The sequence below is a fragment of the Vulpes vulpes genome, chromosome 5 (assembly GCF_048418805.1).
Source record: "Vulpes vulpes isolate BD-2025 chromosome 5, VulVul3, whole genome shotgun sequence".
Classification (NCBI taxonomy): domain Eukaryota; kingdom Metazoa; phylum Chordata; class Mammalia; order Carnivora; family Canidae; genus Vulpes; species Vulpes vulpes.
The window spans coordinates 74,343,945-74,361,071 of NC_132784.1; the positions used below are offsets into that span (position 1 = coordinate 74,343,945).

The following is a 17,127-nucleotide window of genomic DNA, read 5'->3' on the forward strand; positions in this document are numbered from 1 at the left end:
AGAGAGCGAGCACACCAATGTGTGGGCAGAGGGAGGAGATCTCAGGCATGCTGCGCTCAGCGAAGAGCCCAACTGCACAACCCTGAGATCATAACCTGAGCTGAAACAGAGATTCAGACACTTAGCCAACTGCATCACCCAGGCACCCCAACCCGATTTCTTTTAACCTCAGTTTGCTCATCTACAAAATAGGGATGGGAACAGCAGCTTCCTCACCGACTAAAACATGTAACATGTAACAGGTGTTTCCCACAGCACTTGGATTGTGGTTAAAGTCAATGAATATTAGGTAGGATAATTACTACAGAGTAGAGTAATACAAAGTTTTCACTTTTAAACTTATTTTTAATGATCACAAATGAGAAAGCACTATTCCCAAACTATTTGCTTTCAGAACTCCTATTTCATAGAACATTTCATGGGCTAGTATTCAGTGCAACTCCCACTAAGAAATGTTCCTCCAGACACACTCCACAAAGAGGGACTCTGAGGAAGGTGAGGCCTGACCCACCCATAGCCCATGTGCTGGTGACAAGCCTCTAGACTCCCAGCCTGGTGCTGAGCCTACAGCTCTTGGATGTCTGAGGAGGCCCAGATGTTGGGTCTCACTTGGAGACTGACCTAGAATTACTAAGTAGTAAATTCAATCTTAGAAATGCACTTAGGTGATCAAGATGGGGGTGGGGGTGGGGGGGAGATGAGGGAGGAAGGAAAGTTGCTGAACCACCCTGGGGTGGAACATGAAAGGCCCAGAGAGGAAGCTCTGGGACCGTGCTGGTCAGACACCTCCCTGGGGTGCAGAACTCCACAGCCCAGAGAGAGGATCTGCACTCACAGTTTTGGCCAATTCTGCAGTGTGGTAGCCACTATCAGAAATGAAAGCAGCACAAAAATCAAGGTTGCCAAAAAGGTTTGAAGGTACTCCTGTGTCAGCAGGGATGTTGTGGAAGAATGGAGGGTGACGGAGAAGGTAGTTTTCTAGGAGAAATTACGTTCTTGCAGGAGGCTTTGGTGAGTTCGGTTTCATGAAACTGGCACACCAAAATGAAACCTTACCAGGATCCCCACCCCTTCTTCAGGAATGCCCCGAACGCCCACCAGACCCAAGGACCCCAATGACCACCCCGATAACCAATAATAACTCTGAAGACATCATCAGTTCTTCTCAAACAGTTTAATAGCAAATAAACAAAGGAAGGTACCACACTTGGCAGATACAAAATGACTTTTTGTCCGTGTGTCTGTGCAATTAAAACAGATTTAGGTTCCCCATTGGGACAAAAGGAAAAACACACAAAAAGGAAGGAGATTCCTTTTAAACACATACTCCCTTGCTCCAAACTTGTAACAATTTTTTTTTCTTTTTTAATCCACTACACAAACTCTGTGATCAGGTCAGAAAAGCGACAAAGGCTCTTCTTGCTTTTTTTTTAAACCATTAAAGTAAAATCCATAATTTTCTACATAGTACAACACAAGTTCACACAAAAAAGACATTTTCTTTTGCAAATCAAAACAGGAAAGAAAGGAAAAGCTCAAACAAGGTAAAGGAAAAGCATTTCTACGGCTGAATCACGACTTTGAGTTGATTGAATCCCGTTGTTGCTGCAGAACAGACTGTGCGTTTGGTCATAGTGGCAATTTTTTTTTCTCTTCACATTGTGAAATCACTTTACATTGTTTTCTAGTAGAAAAGGCAAAAAACTGTACAAAACCCCTAGTGTTAAATACAACGTTTGTACCAATAAAAAACTCACACAGGTTTGTCTCCAAAATGTAAAGTTTCTTTTTTTTTTTTCTTTTTAAATTATTCACAAAAAGCAGCTGGAAATCAGAAAGGCAGCTGCCGCTCCAGGGTCTCAAATCCATTAAAACCACCACAGAACAATTAAAACAATCAGAGAGAGAAAAAGGAAAAGGAAACAACGTCCAAAACGTTTGGCATTTGGTTTTATCCACAGGTTTTCCCAGAGCTCCTCTTGGAATTGAAAGCAAAATATATTGGCAAACACGGATTCTGAATACACAGGAAGGGGAGCCTCAGCGCCTTCTGCCAACAGAGGCGGCTCTGTGCAGTCAGACTGTGGGGTGCACGGCAGTCTCGCTCAGGCTGGGGTTCCTGGCCTCTTTCCATCCAATCACCCCTTCCAGGAAATTAAGCAGCCTACCATCCACTGGGCCTCCATTTGGCCGCCCCTTCCTCCTAGTGAGAGTGGCCTCAAGCATAATACTAGGCAACTTGCGGGTCCCAGAGCAAAAATTCTGCCAGGATCCCTTCCTTCATCAACCCCTGTATGGATGATGCTAACAGTGCTTCTACCTTCCCCACCCCCCTCCCCCCAGTCCCTCGGCTACCCCTCTTCACCCTTCCCTGGATAATCCTACTTCCCAGCTCTCCCACCCACCAGCAACTTAGGTCTGGGTGGAATCTATCAAACTCCTCCCTCTGCAACCTCTTACCTCCACAGATCCATCTTGTGACCTCTAGTCTCCTCTGGCCTCTCCCTCCGCCATTCAAATTCTTACTCAAAAGTCCCTAAGACCCTGAGGTTGGATGGTGCCACAAGAGAGGAGAGCAAGTTCCCTTCAGGGAACCAAGGAACTGGCTTGCCTGGCACCCAGGGACAGTAGCTTTTTGGCTCTTCACCCAATTAAAAAAAAAAATCCCTGCCCTCACCCCCACCCCACTAGCTAAGCAAGGGCAGAGCTTCAGTGAAGAGCCAGTGTGGGGTAGTTGGTGCCCAGGGCTGTAAACAGTGTGAAGACTGTAGTATTGTGCTTGTCACCTAGGAAAAGCGCTGGCAGGTATATTGCCACTTAGTGCACAGACGGCCTCCTCCGAGTGGTTAAGAGCACCCTCCTTCTTCGGGGCTGAGGGACACTCACTACCCCTAATACTCTAAACCTCTTCCCACCCCCCACCCCCCCACCCCGCAACCACCTTCTGGGTTCTATCTCTGCTCCTCATGCCTCTTGGGGGGGGGGGGGGGAGATGCCCCTTCCCACCCATCACTGAGCAGAGCAGCCAGCCTCCTGGACTGACCCCTCTCCCTGCCCCGCTGAGGCCTGGAGGCCACATAAGGTGACAGTCTAAGTGCACAGGCAAACGCTCTAAGGGCAATAGAGGAGAAAGTTGCCACTTCAAAATAAAACAATACAATCTTGAAAAAAATAATCAACCCCACAACAATTTAAAACAGCTTCTTTGAAACCCTTTTAAATCGGTCAGTTTTTGCACAAACTATAGAAAACAGAGAGGTGAAGGTGATATATACGAAGGTGTGAAGAAACAGCAGGAAACATGCAAAACTTGTTTTTTCTGGGCATAATCTTAGTAGGAAAGGAAAAAATTCAAAACAAAAACACAAAAACAATACAAAAACAAAAACAAAAAAAAATCAAAGCATCACATTTTGCTGTGGAGACTGTAGGAACAAGCATGGAGGTGGGCACAGCGGGGCTGAGGGGAAGGGGCCAGAGGGATTTGAAGGCTCCCTGCAGGGTCACTACAGGGAAGAACCACAAAAGAAAAAGAAAAAGGGCTGGCTGGGGCCCAGACTGCAGCCTGCAGTCAAAAAGGAAAGGGGGTTCAGGTGTTTTCTGCAGTAGACAACTCAGAAAAACAAAAGAACACATGCGGTCTCCTCAAGCCCCACAAACTGTATCAGCAAAATGTGCTCAGGAGCCTCAAAGGTTTTAGTGACATCTTTTATTTCATTGTTTACTTCAAAGTTGTCTTTAAAACTAAGCACACAGAGAAACAAAGCCTAGAAACGGACTGGCTGTGTGTTCACAGAAATACAAACACCACGCGGTATGTGCTAGTAGGGCTGCTCTGAAGACAGTTACAAAGAATTGGAATCACAAAATCAAGTGGTTATCTTATGAAGTTCTAGAAAAATAGATTTTTTTATATTCAAATGCAAGTTTAAATATTTCCCCTTCAGCAGTCGTTCTAGCAAAACCAATTTGGCAGCACAAAAGAAAAAAAAAGGAAAAGAAAAAAGAAATAACAAAGAAAGAAACAAACATAATAAAAATACACGTCAGCATCAAAGGTCAACACAAGGTCAAAGGTGAGAGTTCAAGCATCAGAGAAGCTGAAGAGACAGGGATTTGGACGATGTACTTGACGCCACATCGACATGCTTTAGGCACAACGATGAACAAACGGCAGGAATCTAGAAAAAAAAACAAACCAGAAAGAGGGAGACCCACTGAGTTACACAGAGCAATACATCCAAACAGAGAGAGAGAGAGAAGAGAACACTCACTGTGTACAGCCCTGAAATGAGGAGGCGGGCGGGGCGGGGGCTGGGTAATGACAGGGAACTTTTGCACATGCTAACAATGGACACAGGGAAAAGTCAAAAAGGACATGGAGGACACCAAGAAAACATCCAACTGCCAGAGACAGAAGGGAACCTAAGGCTTGGATTTCCCCCGAGGTACCCAAACACATCTGTAGTGGGAAAAGAAGGGAGGTCTCTGGTGGAACAGAGCTCCAGCCTCTCCCCTCGTCAAACCCAGGAGAAAGCAGAAGACAATGGCTGGAGTGGGGAGAACTCTCTAGAGGAAAGGGCCAGGATTTCTCCTCAATTCTATGGGAACAGCCTTTTGTTTCCAGAAATCCAAGCTCTTAGCTTCCACACAAGGCCCTGGCCACTCATGTGGGACCCAGGAGACAGTGTCTGGTTGCATTCAAGGCAAATCAATTTCATGATGAAACCCAAGTAAGAAACAAAACTATAGGCAGAAAACACACTTATGAAGTGAAACCCCCACACAACAGAAAAGGATTGCTTAAGACTTGACTGCTAGTCTCCACTCTCCAAGCTGAACCCTTCCACACCATGAGACTTGTAGGGGAGCAGCTTCTTCACAAACCATCTTTGGCCTGGGGAGAGAACTGTGCTCAAGGGCAGTGCTACTATGCTCACTCACTGGGCAGGGGAGAGGAGAACAGAGAAGTGCCTTGTCTCACCAGCTGGCCACTATGGCAGCCCAGGGCCCTGCTGTGACGCATACTCCTTTTAGAAAAGAGAACTCACAAGCAGGTATGGAACCTCTGGGTCTGCTACCAAAGGCAGGCTGATTGCACCTTTGCCTTTCATGTTATTTGAAAAGGCATTTCATAAGGTCCCAGAGTCCAGGACAAATAATAGTTGAAATGGGGAGGAGAAAGAGGTAGGGAGAGAAAGTAGGAAGGGAGTGGAATTCTGGGCTTTGGAAAACCCCACATGGCCAAGAAGGAAGACAGAACAGAAGGTCAGCTATCACAGCACCGGCAGCACCCTGGGGAGCACAGCTCTCTCCTCTGCCAATTCACAGCATTAACTCCTTCCCCTCTGGCAGATTATTAGCTGGGCTGCAAACGGGCCACAGAGAGTCAGTAGTTTCAATCATACACAGCACCCTGTGTGTACAACAATCACATTCTGGATTCTACAAAATCCTGGCCTTTTCCAGAGATATAATTTAGGTAATAAATATTCTCCACCCCGGAGCTGTATAAAACTTCTATAAAAATAGAAACGACATTCTTGGTTCCAGCCGGTTGGGATTCAGAACAGCGCCTCCCCAACCTAGCATTTTTTTCTTTTTTTCTTTTTTCTTTTTTATTTTTATTTTTTGCATTTATTTAAAAAATCCCATCATGACCCTGGAAGCCTTTGGAACAGTTTTATCCTTGAAACACAGGACACATTTCTCCCAGTGCGCGGAATTCAAGTTTACGTGGTTCAGCTTAAGAAGTATGTTTCACGTCTCTTAGAGGACAACAGACCCAAGTTATCACTATGAGAAGGGAACAGCTGTCCCTGCTTCAATGGGATAATCAAACACCACCAAACTACCTGTACAACAGCAAGATGGTCAATCCCTGTCTGTGACCCAAATGGCCAGCATGACAAGGAGAGAGCCCCGCCTATGACTTAATACCAAATCAACCCCTTTAATCTCATCTCTGTTGCTAGGGGTCAGGGACTGATGTTTGTGAGGTTTAAGATCCCAAGGACCCAGTCCCTGGCCTTGGCTAAGAGTCATATCCCAACAGGGCTACCTCTGCCCAGGTGCACATTCCCAACAGCACGTCCTTTCTGGCTTTCCACCCCCACAGCATTTCTTGGAGCAGAGGCAGGGCCAGAGGCTGTGTGGGTCACAGGCAAGAGCCGGAGTTAAGACCTGTGGGAGGCAGCAGGGAGCTAACTGTAAGCACGAGGACAAAAATGAACATGGTAATACTGAGGTAAATGAACACTAAATCCATATGGAGGCTGTAAACGTCCTGTTATCTCCTCTATCCCCAAGAGCAGAAGGGGCTGGAGTGGTTAGAAGGGCCTGCCTTGGGGGGAATACTACATCTGGGACCCCTCAACCAAGTAGCTAAGCATAGATCTCTCATCCTTTTAAGCACTGAGTGCTGGCCACTGACAAATGTAGCACTCAGGCTTAAGGAGACCTTCTGATTTAGGTACACCAAGAAGCAGGCTCCTCCTCCCCTAACTTGATGGCTTTTGATCTCTCTGCTCAGGAGAGGTGCCCCCTTCAACTACATACTATAAGCCCTGTTTAGATCTACCCTCACGAGAAAACTGTGCCTTGGGATGAATTGACACTCTTTGCTGTGGTCAACTACAAGGAAGGAAACCAGACAATGTCTTCCCTAGAGGCCTTGTTTCAAGGGACCTGTTAGAAATGAGCCATGGTCTAATAATGTGTTGAAATAAACTAAAAACGACCTCTTTGGCTGCTTCTCCCTAAAAGGCAGCCACCAGCCAGGCAGAGCCAATCCAACACCAATCAGTGGCTGGAAAAGCTGGTAATGTGTAATGTCTCCTTGCCTTCTGCATATGTCAGGCTAATTTAATAGGTGCTTTATTCCCAGAGAACTGTCATCTCCTTCTTGGGAAAGAGGAGCAGAAATCTTGCACAAAAATCTGAAAGACAGGTGGCAAGAACTCCATAGGCGGCTAGGGAGGTGCTTCAGCCTCCAGCTCCGGGGGCCACTGGGTGTGGGTCAACTCTCCTCACCTCCAAAGGCAACCCTGCCTCCGCCCCCCAAGGCTCTTGGGAACCAGTTTTCATCTCATCCACTCCTGTACTAAGGGAGATTCTAGGGTCAGTTTTTGGTTTCACTCAGTCCTCTCTCTTGGGGTAGTTTGGGGAAAGCTCTGATCTTCTTTTTTAATGTTTCTCCATTCCCCCTCCTCCCCCAGGGCGGTTTGATGTTGGTCCTTCTCAACACACACTGGTTACAAACACAGCAAACTTTAAATAAAGAAAAAAACTCAGGATATGGCACCTAAACTCCAAAGTAAAACACTGGAAACCAAAGCACAAACTCGTCCTCTGTACGAAGCGAAACTCCCACAGAAGGCAGTAGCCGAGTCTTCAGGGCAAGCTGTGCCTGCGAGAGTGGCAGGGATCAGGGTCCAGGGCTGTCAACACACAGCCTTAGGGCTTCGAATCATTAAGGGTGCTCCTCCCCCACTTACCAGAAGACCCTCTCACTCCAGTCTCAGAGGGGAGCACGCTCAGTAGGGCTTGCTGTCATTCTTCGAACGTTTGAGCTGCACTTTAAGCCGCTTCATGCCAATCTGAAAGCCGTTCATGGACTGGATGGCAGCTTGAGCCGAAACAGGATTGTCGTAACTTACAAAACCTGTGTATCCAAGCAGAACCCTGGGTTAGGGACATGATGAGGCAAAGAGATTCTGAGTCCTCCTTAAACAAGAGATGCCTTGTAGAAATAGTCTCATATCCTATATTTCTCAGCAGGGACAAGAATTCTAGAAATCCCATCACAGGAGATAAATCAGATTCCTGACTATACCATCAGACATATATATAGCGCTTTTCCATTTTCTGACCAAGCTATTTCCATGTATTATTTTGTACCTCTGGAAAAACAGTGTGGATAGAAATCTACCATCCCTGCTACAGAAATGAAAAAAACTGAGGCTCGACAAGAGGTCACGTTATCTGCCTAAGGTTGAGTTAAATAGTAACCCAAACTCAAACCCAGCTCTTCCTGCTATCAGCCCCTTCTCATTCTCAGTGGTAACAATACTTAAATCTCCCAAAGCCAGAAGTGAAGCCAACATACCAAAACACTTGCTCAGGTTTGTCTGCTTATCTATGAAAACCTTGGCAGACACGACATTTCCAAAGGGCATAAACATCTGTAGCAGGTCCTGATCTCCAAACTCCTGGGGCAGGTGGTAGATGAACAGGTTGGCTCCCTCTGGACCTTCAAAATACCCATTGATTGAAAAGGCATCAGTGTCAAGCTTACCCCCATTCCACTCCCCCACCCAGCTACCACTGTTTCTCATTTCCACCTGCATTAAAACTGTAGCCTGGGGTGCCTGGGTGGCTCAGTCAGTTAAGCAGCTGATTCTTGATTTTGGCTCAGGTCATGATCTTAGGATCCTGGGATTGAGCCCCGCACAGGGTTCTGCAGGTAGCCTGCGTGAGGATTCTTTCTCTCCCTCTGCCCCTCCCCTTGCTTTTCCACTCTCAAATAAAGAAATCTTAGAACAAAACTCTCTGTAGTCCAACAGATTCATTTGGAGAACTGAAGATGCTCTAAATACAAAACAGGAAACTGAAGAGCAATCACTGAAACTCAAGACTCCTTCCCATTGAGGGGTATCAGAATTTGACTGTGAGAGGAGTGAGTACTGGGACAATAAAGTCAGCAGACTTGTGTGTGGTGCAATAAAACCAAAGGCTAAAGGCTTATACAGAAATACAGAAAAAGAGGTAGCAAGAGATTACAAACAAAACAGGTTTCAAAACTGTGCTAGAAACTACTGGGACAAAAAAAAAAAAAAAGAAAGAAACTACTGGGACAGCAAAGAGATTGGCCGCTGTGAGGCAGAAGGTGGGGCGAGGGATGACTACAAAGGGATATTGAGGGAATTTCTGAGGGTGAAGGAAATGGTCATCATCTGTGAACATGGTTACATGACTATGCATTCATCAAAGCTCACAAAGCTATATTTCCCCAAAGGGTGAATTTTACAATATGTAAAGTACAACTCAGTAAAAAGAAATTACATTTTAAAAAGTGCCTATGATTAACACCAACCTCAAAAATAGAATAGGCTTTCCTCTTCCAACCACTGATACTCAATGACCTTCTAACCAAAAAAGCCTTAATACAATTGCAGTCCGGCCATTCCCTAGCCACCCGGCGTCCCTGCTGTTGCAGGGAGTGCTGCCTCAGGGCCTTGGCACTTGGTGCTCCTCTGCCCCCATTACTCTTCTTCCTCTAGACGGATGTATGGCTTGCTTCCTTACTTCCTCCAGACTCGGCTTAAATGTCAAGTTAGAGACCTCTGGCCATTCTACATAAAACGCTATGCCTCTCTCCACCCTTCCTCCCATTCATTAGTCTTCACGGCACCAGGTGGAAATCCTCATGCTTTTCCTGGTTTATTATATGTTTCCACAGTTCTTTCGCTGCCATGGCAAGAGAGGACATATGTCTTTCCCTCATATTAGTGCTTAAACATTGCCAGCTTCTGGCTACAGAAATCCAGTCAACTATGAGCACAGAGGTGTCAGCAGAACTTTGTATTCATACAAACCACCAGCAGGCCTCTTTTCTGCTTAAAAAGTCTCCCCTGGGGACTCCTGGGTGGCTCAGTGGTGGAGTGCCTGCCTTCAGCTCAGGGTGCGATCTCGGGGTCCTGGGATCGAGTCCTACATGGAGCCTGCTTCTCCCTCTGCCTATGTCCCTGCCCCTCTCTCTCTCTTTCTCTCAGGAATAAATAAAATCTTAAAAAAAAAAAAAAGTCTCTCCTGAATTTAAATACCATTTATGTCAAAGCTTCCCAATTCATCAACCCATGGGTCGTATCTCTTTTTGTCTTATCATCTTGTGTCCTCAATTAGGAAAAAAAGAAAAAAGATGAGAAAATGAGGAAAATGCCCAGTAACAGAGCTTAAAAGGGACTCCTAGACCAAAAAAAAAAAAAAAAAAATCCTCTAACAAATTTGTAATCCACAGATGATTTACACACACACACAAAGACTGACAGGCACCTGGGTGGCTCAGTCAGTTAAGCATCTGCCTTCAGCTTGGGTCATGATCCTAGAGTCCCGGGATTGAGTCCTGCAGGAAGCCCGCTTCTCCCTCTGCCTCTCCTCCCGGGCATGTTCTCTCTTGCTCTCAAATAAGTAAATAATCTTTAAAAAAGAAGGAGGAGGAGGAGGAGCGGGGGGTGGGGGGGGAGGAGAAGGAGAAGCAGAAGGAAAAGCAGAAGGAGAAGCAGAAGAAGCAGAAGCAGAAGAAGAAAAAGACGACGACGACGACAACTGCCAAATGCTGTCAACACAGGTCAGTATGCTTCTTTAAAACCTGCAGCCCGATCACAGGAGGGCAAACAGAGGTTCTGATCTGAGCCACATCCAGAGAACATTCCAAAAGCATAATACAGTTTACATAGCTTCTCAGTCTATCCTTGACAATGCCAAAGAAAAGTGTCAGTCTGACCACCTAAAAGGTCCTCCTGGCCTTTGGCCTGCCTTCAGCCCTGCTGCAGGTAGAGAAACACTACTCCCAGCCCTGGTCCCTAACTCCAGCCTCCCTTCACACTCACCTTCCTTCTGGCTCCCCGCAGCACCAATACTCTGCTGTGTCAACAGGTTCTGGTTGTATAGAGTGGGGAGTGCTGCAGCAGCGTATTGCTGGATTCCCGAGTAGGCCTGCGTGAGTGCCTCCATGGTGCTTCCGGTGCCGTTGGAAAGGCCACTGCTGCCCAGGCCACCATTTAAAGCAGCCATCCCTTGGTTGTGGGGAAGAACAGGATTAACATACTAGGAAGACTCGACTGATACCAAAAATGAACTACAAAATTCTCCCTTATCTCTCTCCCTTTCTCTCTGTTTCTCCCTGAGGAGGAATACCAATCAGGTCAGCTCTAGGACACTCACCAGGCCTTGTCATTCATGGGAACATTAAAAAATGCCACACCCAGGTGTGGCTCTCCCCATTACGTTTTTCCAACCCATGCAAGAACTAGTATCATTTAAACATGACCTGCTCCGGGCAGCCCGGGTGGCTCAGTGGCTTAGCGCCACCTTGAGTCCCGGGTGTGGTCCTGGAGACTCGGGATCGAGTCCCACGTCAGGCTCCCTGCATGGAATGGAGCCTGCTTCTCCCTCTGTCTGTGTCTGTGCCTCTCTGTGTGTCTCTCATGAATAAATAAAATTTAAAATAAATAGAAAATAAAAATAAACATGACCTGCTCCATTTTCTTTTCGGCCACTTTCTCACAGAGTTGGAATGTGGTAAAATAAGCGTCTCAGGTTTGGGTACTGAAAGGGGTGAGTGTGTGGTCTAGGACAAGAGGTGGGTAAACCTTATTGTCAAAATAGCAGCTAATATTTACTTAAACACATTCTACATGCCTGACACTGTACTAAGCCATGTGCTCAGCACTTTACCTATGATTTCATTTACTTAACAACCCTTGAAGTGTTCTATGCCCACTTTGTGGATGAGAAAATGACCTTAGAAAGGTGGTTATCATATGTTACAGCTAGTTAAGGGGCAAAAGTGGGATTTAACTCAGGCCTGACTCGAAATCCCATGATTATTTCTAACTTTATAGGGCCACCATGTTCATTCTAATGGTGACCTACTGTGGTTGTTTAAAATATGCTCCCTACACAAAGAATGGCCTGATGACATCCAGGGGCTGTCCCTCACCTGCCAAAGAGCTGACGTTGAGGCCTGCTGTTGCTCCAGCTAATGTCTGCAGGGCTCCAAGGGAGGCTATGGGGTTGACAGAGCTGCTGCTGCTGGAGCTCGGTGAGGACCCTGTGATCAGAAACCCGGGTGTTAAACTCAAGTCAACATTTGCTTCTCATGTCAAAAGGAACCAAAGCATAAGAGTGATACTACTCAAGACTCTTTATAAAGAGGCCTTCAGTTACTGATTCCGATAACTGTTACTGTATAAAGTCAAATGACAGTTACAACAAACTAAATATTATGAAATTTCTCTTCTCCTAAGAAAGAAATTTCACCTCTTCTAAGTCAGAAGAGGACATTGGAACATTAATTGTTCATAATCTGACCCCTTTGGAAATGGATGTTAACCACTCTCCAAAATGAAAGACCCCTTTCTTGAGATTCTGTCCAAGGCACACGTTGGTTCCAATGACACACTTACCTGAACTGGTGAGTACGCTGAGGGGACTGCTGGATGTAGTGAGAGCATTGGTACCACTTGGTGTGTTCTGAGCTGCACTAGCTGCAGCAGCTAGAGCAGCCAAATTCTGTAACTGCATTGCATTTAACCCTGCAACATCCAAAGCAAGAGATCAGCCAGGACATAAGGGTTCTTTATATCCCTTCCAGCAATGACAGACACATTGGTGAAGGCTGGTCCCAAAGAGGAACTATTCTAGATAAGCCTTACAAGCAACACTACAAGACTCTAAAAAGATTCAGATACCACTCAAACACATTAAGAAACTTGATATCATTTACTCAAGAGAAGAGATATTTACTCCAATAGCATGCCACCCCAAGTGAATATTTATAACAAAGACTGGCAATTAGGAAATCAAGAGAGGGTAAGGTCTGTGGTCTACCACAAAGCCAGGTGTCCAAGAGAACAACAAATGACAAAACTTGTTGCACAAAATGGGACTGCATCTAAGCCCCTTCCTCCTATTTTATAGAGGATTTGCTCTTTCTAATGGGGGTACACAGGCAGAAGATGCTGCAGGATCCAGGTGGCTGGGGGGGCGGGGAGGGTAATAAGAGGGGAGGATGCACGCAAGAAAAGCAACAGTAGAAAGACTAAAGAAAAACCACTACTTGAATATCAGATTACTCATCAGAAGGAGGAGAAAAACACTGAGGGGAAAAACCTCCAAGTAGAACCCAAGCAACAGTTTAAAGGAGCAAGAAATCTGAACTGCACTGACAGTGTGTTCCAAATAATTTACTAGATGATGGAAAAGCAGATGGGTAGTGGTGGTTGGAGGGAGAGTTAGAATAAAAACTAAACTACAACACAGATTTACAATCTAGCAAATTTTCAAAAACACAGCAAACTCCAAGTCCCTGAGACAAAGTGAACCACTATAAAAATTTCTCAAACAGTAAAATGCAGTTCACCTAAGATGACCCCTTTCTCAGGTGCACTTGCTGAGCCTTAATCCACTGCAGAAGAGGTAGCGGCAGGGGCTCTGGAAAAGCTCTACTCCACTAACTTGTCTGATGGCCCCACCATCAAGTTTGCCTATGGCACCCCATTTTGTCATAAACTTAGGCATGTGTCAATTAAGTTTTCCATATTTTTAACCATTGCTGTTAATTTGTTGCTGTTAACAGCAACAAAAGGTAAAATCACCTAAGAAATAATAGGTATTAAGACAAAGAAGTAAACTGTCTAGGTTCTAGCAGTTTCTGGGTAAGCCATTTGCATGGATGCAAAGGCTTCTCAAAGTCACTGAAAAGTCACTTTATTGTGGAAACAAAGTTCCTGCAATTTTCTCCTTATAAAAATGGCCTCAGATAAGTCTACTCATGCTAACAGTTCTTTTCCATTTCCCTCCTCAACAGACTTAAAGGGGTGAGGAGCATCAGAAAACCCCAGGGCAATCATAACATCAGCAACTAAAAGAGCCACCTTCCAGAGACAAGGTAGTTGAGTCCTGGGATGTTCACCTTACATTAGATTTATGTAATGAGTGGGTAAACATTTGTTTTCTGTACAAACGGTGCAAAACTCTCAGACTGTTGTTAGCTGGGTCTGGTGGCCTGGTTGCTGCTGCTCCTCCACAGCAGTGAAACACTTACCTCCCATTGGGTGGAGGCTGCTCAGGGTGTTGAGGTTCCCAGAGGAGGCAGTCTGCTGAAGGAGCTGCAAATAAAGCTAGACATTACACCAAAAAACAGAACAAGAGTGAGAGTGAGGGCTGGTTCTGCATCTGGGATAACTCTACAGCACAGCAAAGCGAGAGTGCAGAGGCCCCCAGAGAGAAGAGAGTTGAAGACAAGAACCCAAGCCAAAACAACAGAAATATGAGGTTTTATGACAGCACAGGACAATACAACACAGCTAAAGCCCTGGCCCAGACAGATACGTTCACTAAGTATTGAGCCAAGCCCAAGTCCCTGGGCAACAGAAGGCAGCACAGCAGAGGACAGAAGGAGAGCAGAGAACTAAGCTCGACTCAAGCAGCTTTGCAATCCACTGCAATGAGAGTCTGCACATGGATGACTGCCACTTCTAGTTCCTCTCTTCGAAGTTCTCCTTAGTGCAGGCCACATATCTTATTGGGCAGACTGTTTCCATCTAGATACCCAATTTCTACTTCACACAACTATTTTAATTATCAAATCTAACCATTTCAGGGTATTTCTTGAAGTCATTCTTTCCTGGTCACAAAAGACTCAAGACTAATCAGCCTCTCCATACTCTCCAACATCCACCCAGCCCCATTTATCTCCTCCCCACCAAACTGATCTCCAACTATTGCAGATGACCAAATGATTGACAGACTGAGATCAGTTCAATGTATATTCTTTCAATGGTTATTCCTTAACAAAATAAGAGGGCCTGTTGAAGCTTATGGATCTCCATGATCTCATTCACTATTTTAGCAAACAGCAAATTTCATCTAACAAACCAGCTGAAAACCTTTCAAAGCGACTCACTTTTCCTTATGGACAACTGGTATTCTTGTTTCTGGATCTTTTATTCAAACCTGCTTATTCCCATAAACATCTGACTTCCCTTCCTCTGTCATCATGCAACCCTTTAGTTCATACAGGTTTCAGAAGGTCCACAAACCTTCAGATACAGAATGAAAAAAAAGGGTACACACAAAATTTTTATCAGATTCTCAGAGGCGTCGACACCCCACAAAGATTAAGAACCACTGCTCTAGTCCAAGGGAGATCAGGTTCAAGTCTACCTATTCCAGAAAGAACCTTACAATTAATGATAATGTATTATCATTTATACATCCATGTCTTTGTCTTAAATACCTCAGGCAATGTGCTCAATTCCAACTGGTGGACCATATATACTATACTTGGCACTTTCATTTCCTCCCTAAATGAGAACAGCTCTGAGGGTAGGGATCATGCCTAACTAAAACAGAGACCACAGTTCTCAACAAATACCATCATGCACTGTTCAACGTGGCAATGGCAATAAAAAGGGGAGTCTTCCCTAAAAAGAGCTCCAAACTCTCTAAGAAAAGCAAATGTATAATCATGGAGACCATTTTCAACATATTATCATTTTGGCAAAAGACTGAATAAAAAATCTCTCTGAATTTTCTGAACTTATAAGCAAAGTGCTATCACTAAGAAGCAATTTAATCTATTGAGATATACCAACCATCTACACTTTTTGACTTCAGAGAAATACTGGCTGGAAAATTGGGATTTCTTCTAACGTTTTAGAAATATGAAAACCATATTTGGCATCAAATTAGCCAAACTCAGTACTGGGGGATAGAAATCATTGCCTTTCTTTTGTTTCTATATAAAACAATGTTTTAAAGGATGAAGAGTGAAAGACTTTAATTATGTGTATATATTTTTGGAACTATCCATACAAATCTACTGGTTTCACCACTTATTTTCCCTCAGTGATAGCTTCACAGATGAGATAGTTTTAAGTGTCTAGTACTGACTGCTATTCTTTTAAGTGTTAAAGCAGCGATGATCCCCTATAACATACATTATAGATTTAGTAAATCTAAGTAACTGGAGCCTTTGGACTACATGACTCAAATTCAACAAAAGAGAGATCGAATTAAAGGGTATCTATCTATTTACAATGTAGTACACTCAAATATACACCTGTAATACTCATTTAGTAAAGTCCATGTCAATATCTTGACCTCTCAGTCAGTAGAAAGAAACATGTATCATACTCTTAAGGAAGACTCAGTAAGGATTTTAAAGATGACCTCCGTATCTGGGAGCAAGAACTTTGGAGAAAGATATTTGGTAGTTAAGATTCCCTCAGGATTTTCTTTTCAAAAAACTGAAGGAAGAGGGACATAGGAAATATTTCTAAATCTTTACATCAGAAAATCAGGATTTCACTTTAATAGTAGCAGAAGCCTCAAGATATAATCCAGTATGTGTGAAAAGAGTGAAGAGAAAGGGGGGGGGGGGGAGATATGGTAAGATAGATATACTAACATAACTTAAAAAATATTGCAGTGCCTGAAGTTTTACAAAAAATTATGACATGTTAAAGTCATAAATGCCATTGTGACTATTAGCTAGGGACAGCACAAGAAGAAACAGCTGGGAGCTTGCACAGTCTGCAGAAAGCAAACCACAAAGACTCACTGCTAAATACTGGGGTCCAAGAGTATTTAGACCAGCAAGGTTTCCCCACACAGATGCTGCGCTGATTTGCTGCATCTGCTGCTGGAGCTGCTGGGCCATTCTCTTCTGTTCTTTGTCCTTCTGCGTATCAGCAAATTTTACCACCATGGGAGATGAGCAACCCTATGAAAACACCAAAGCCAAAGGGTCAAATTCCTCCTTCTACGTGAAGAAAAAAATCCTCCTTTGCAGTGACACACAGGATGAATTTAATTTCATTCACTGCCAAATGACTCTCTTCCTGATAAACACAAGTGGCAAAACACAAATTTAAAAGGGCTATTTCTAATATGTTAATTTCAAAGAGAGCATCATTTTTTAACTTTAAAATCTTTATCCTGCTTAACCTTTAGGGCAATCAGATGCTGTACATGCTGCAGAGCTTTGATGGCCAACTGTCCTAGTACTCTCAGGCTAAGGGAACTTTCCCTTTCATTCAATCTGCTCCCTACCTCCATGGTCTGTGCTTGGTGCATTGCCTTGATAGCCGTCTGTGCCATGGCTCTTGTTGTAAAAGTCACAAATGCACAACCTGGTAAGAGAAGTGTCAATAACTCATTCATTCATTTGCTTATTAATTATCTGATAGACATTTACTGTGCACCTACTATGTGCCAAGTACTATGCCAGCAATACAGTTATTGTTCCTGCCTTCAGGAGTTTAAGATCTAGTGGAGTAGACAGATATATCATAACAGTGATAAGTGCTTTCATGAAAAACCAGGGAAGCACAATAGAAA

At 44.4% G+C, this 17,127-nt stretch overlaps 1 protein-coding gene across 50 annotated transcripts in view; it reads right to left on the minus strand.

Annotated features, from left to right (window-relative positions):
- Window positions 1-1,155: 1,155 nt before the first annotated feature.
- Window positions 1,156-17,127, minus strand: part of CELF1 (CUGBP Elav-like family member 1) — a 79,615-nt gene continuing 63,643 nt past the window's right edge. For 12 of the 50 annotated variants that reach the window (XM_072760373.1, XM_072760404.1, XM_072760395.1 and 9 more), the window contains 9 exons: window positions 16,840-16,919; window positions 16,349-16,510; window positions 13,829-13,904; window positions 12,189-12,317; window positions 11,723-11,833; window positions 10,611-10,796; window positions 8,108-8,251; window positions 7,497-7,663; window positions 1,156-4,181 (listed from right to left, as the gene is read on the minus strand). In XM_072760373.1, the coding sequence (XP_072616474.1) occupies window positions 7,536-7,663; window positions 8,108-8,251; window positions 10,611-10,796; window positions 11,723-11,833; window positions 12,189-12,317; window positions 13,829-13,904; window positions 16,349-16,510; window positions 16,840-16,919 (1,016 nt within the window). In that variant the 3' untranslated portion in view covers window positions 1,156-4,181; window positions 7,497-7,535. Of the gene's footprint in view, window positions 7,664-8,107; window positions 8,252-10,610; window positions 10,797-11,722; window positions 11,834-12,188; window positions 12,318-13,828; window positions 13,905-16,348; window positions 16,511-16,839; window positions 16,920-17,127 lie in introns of all 50 variants that reach the window. The other 38 variants (XM_072760400.1, XM_072760398.1, XM_072760384.1 and 35 more) reach the window with 6 other exon arrangements.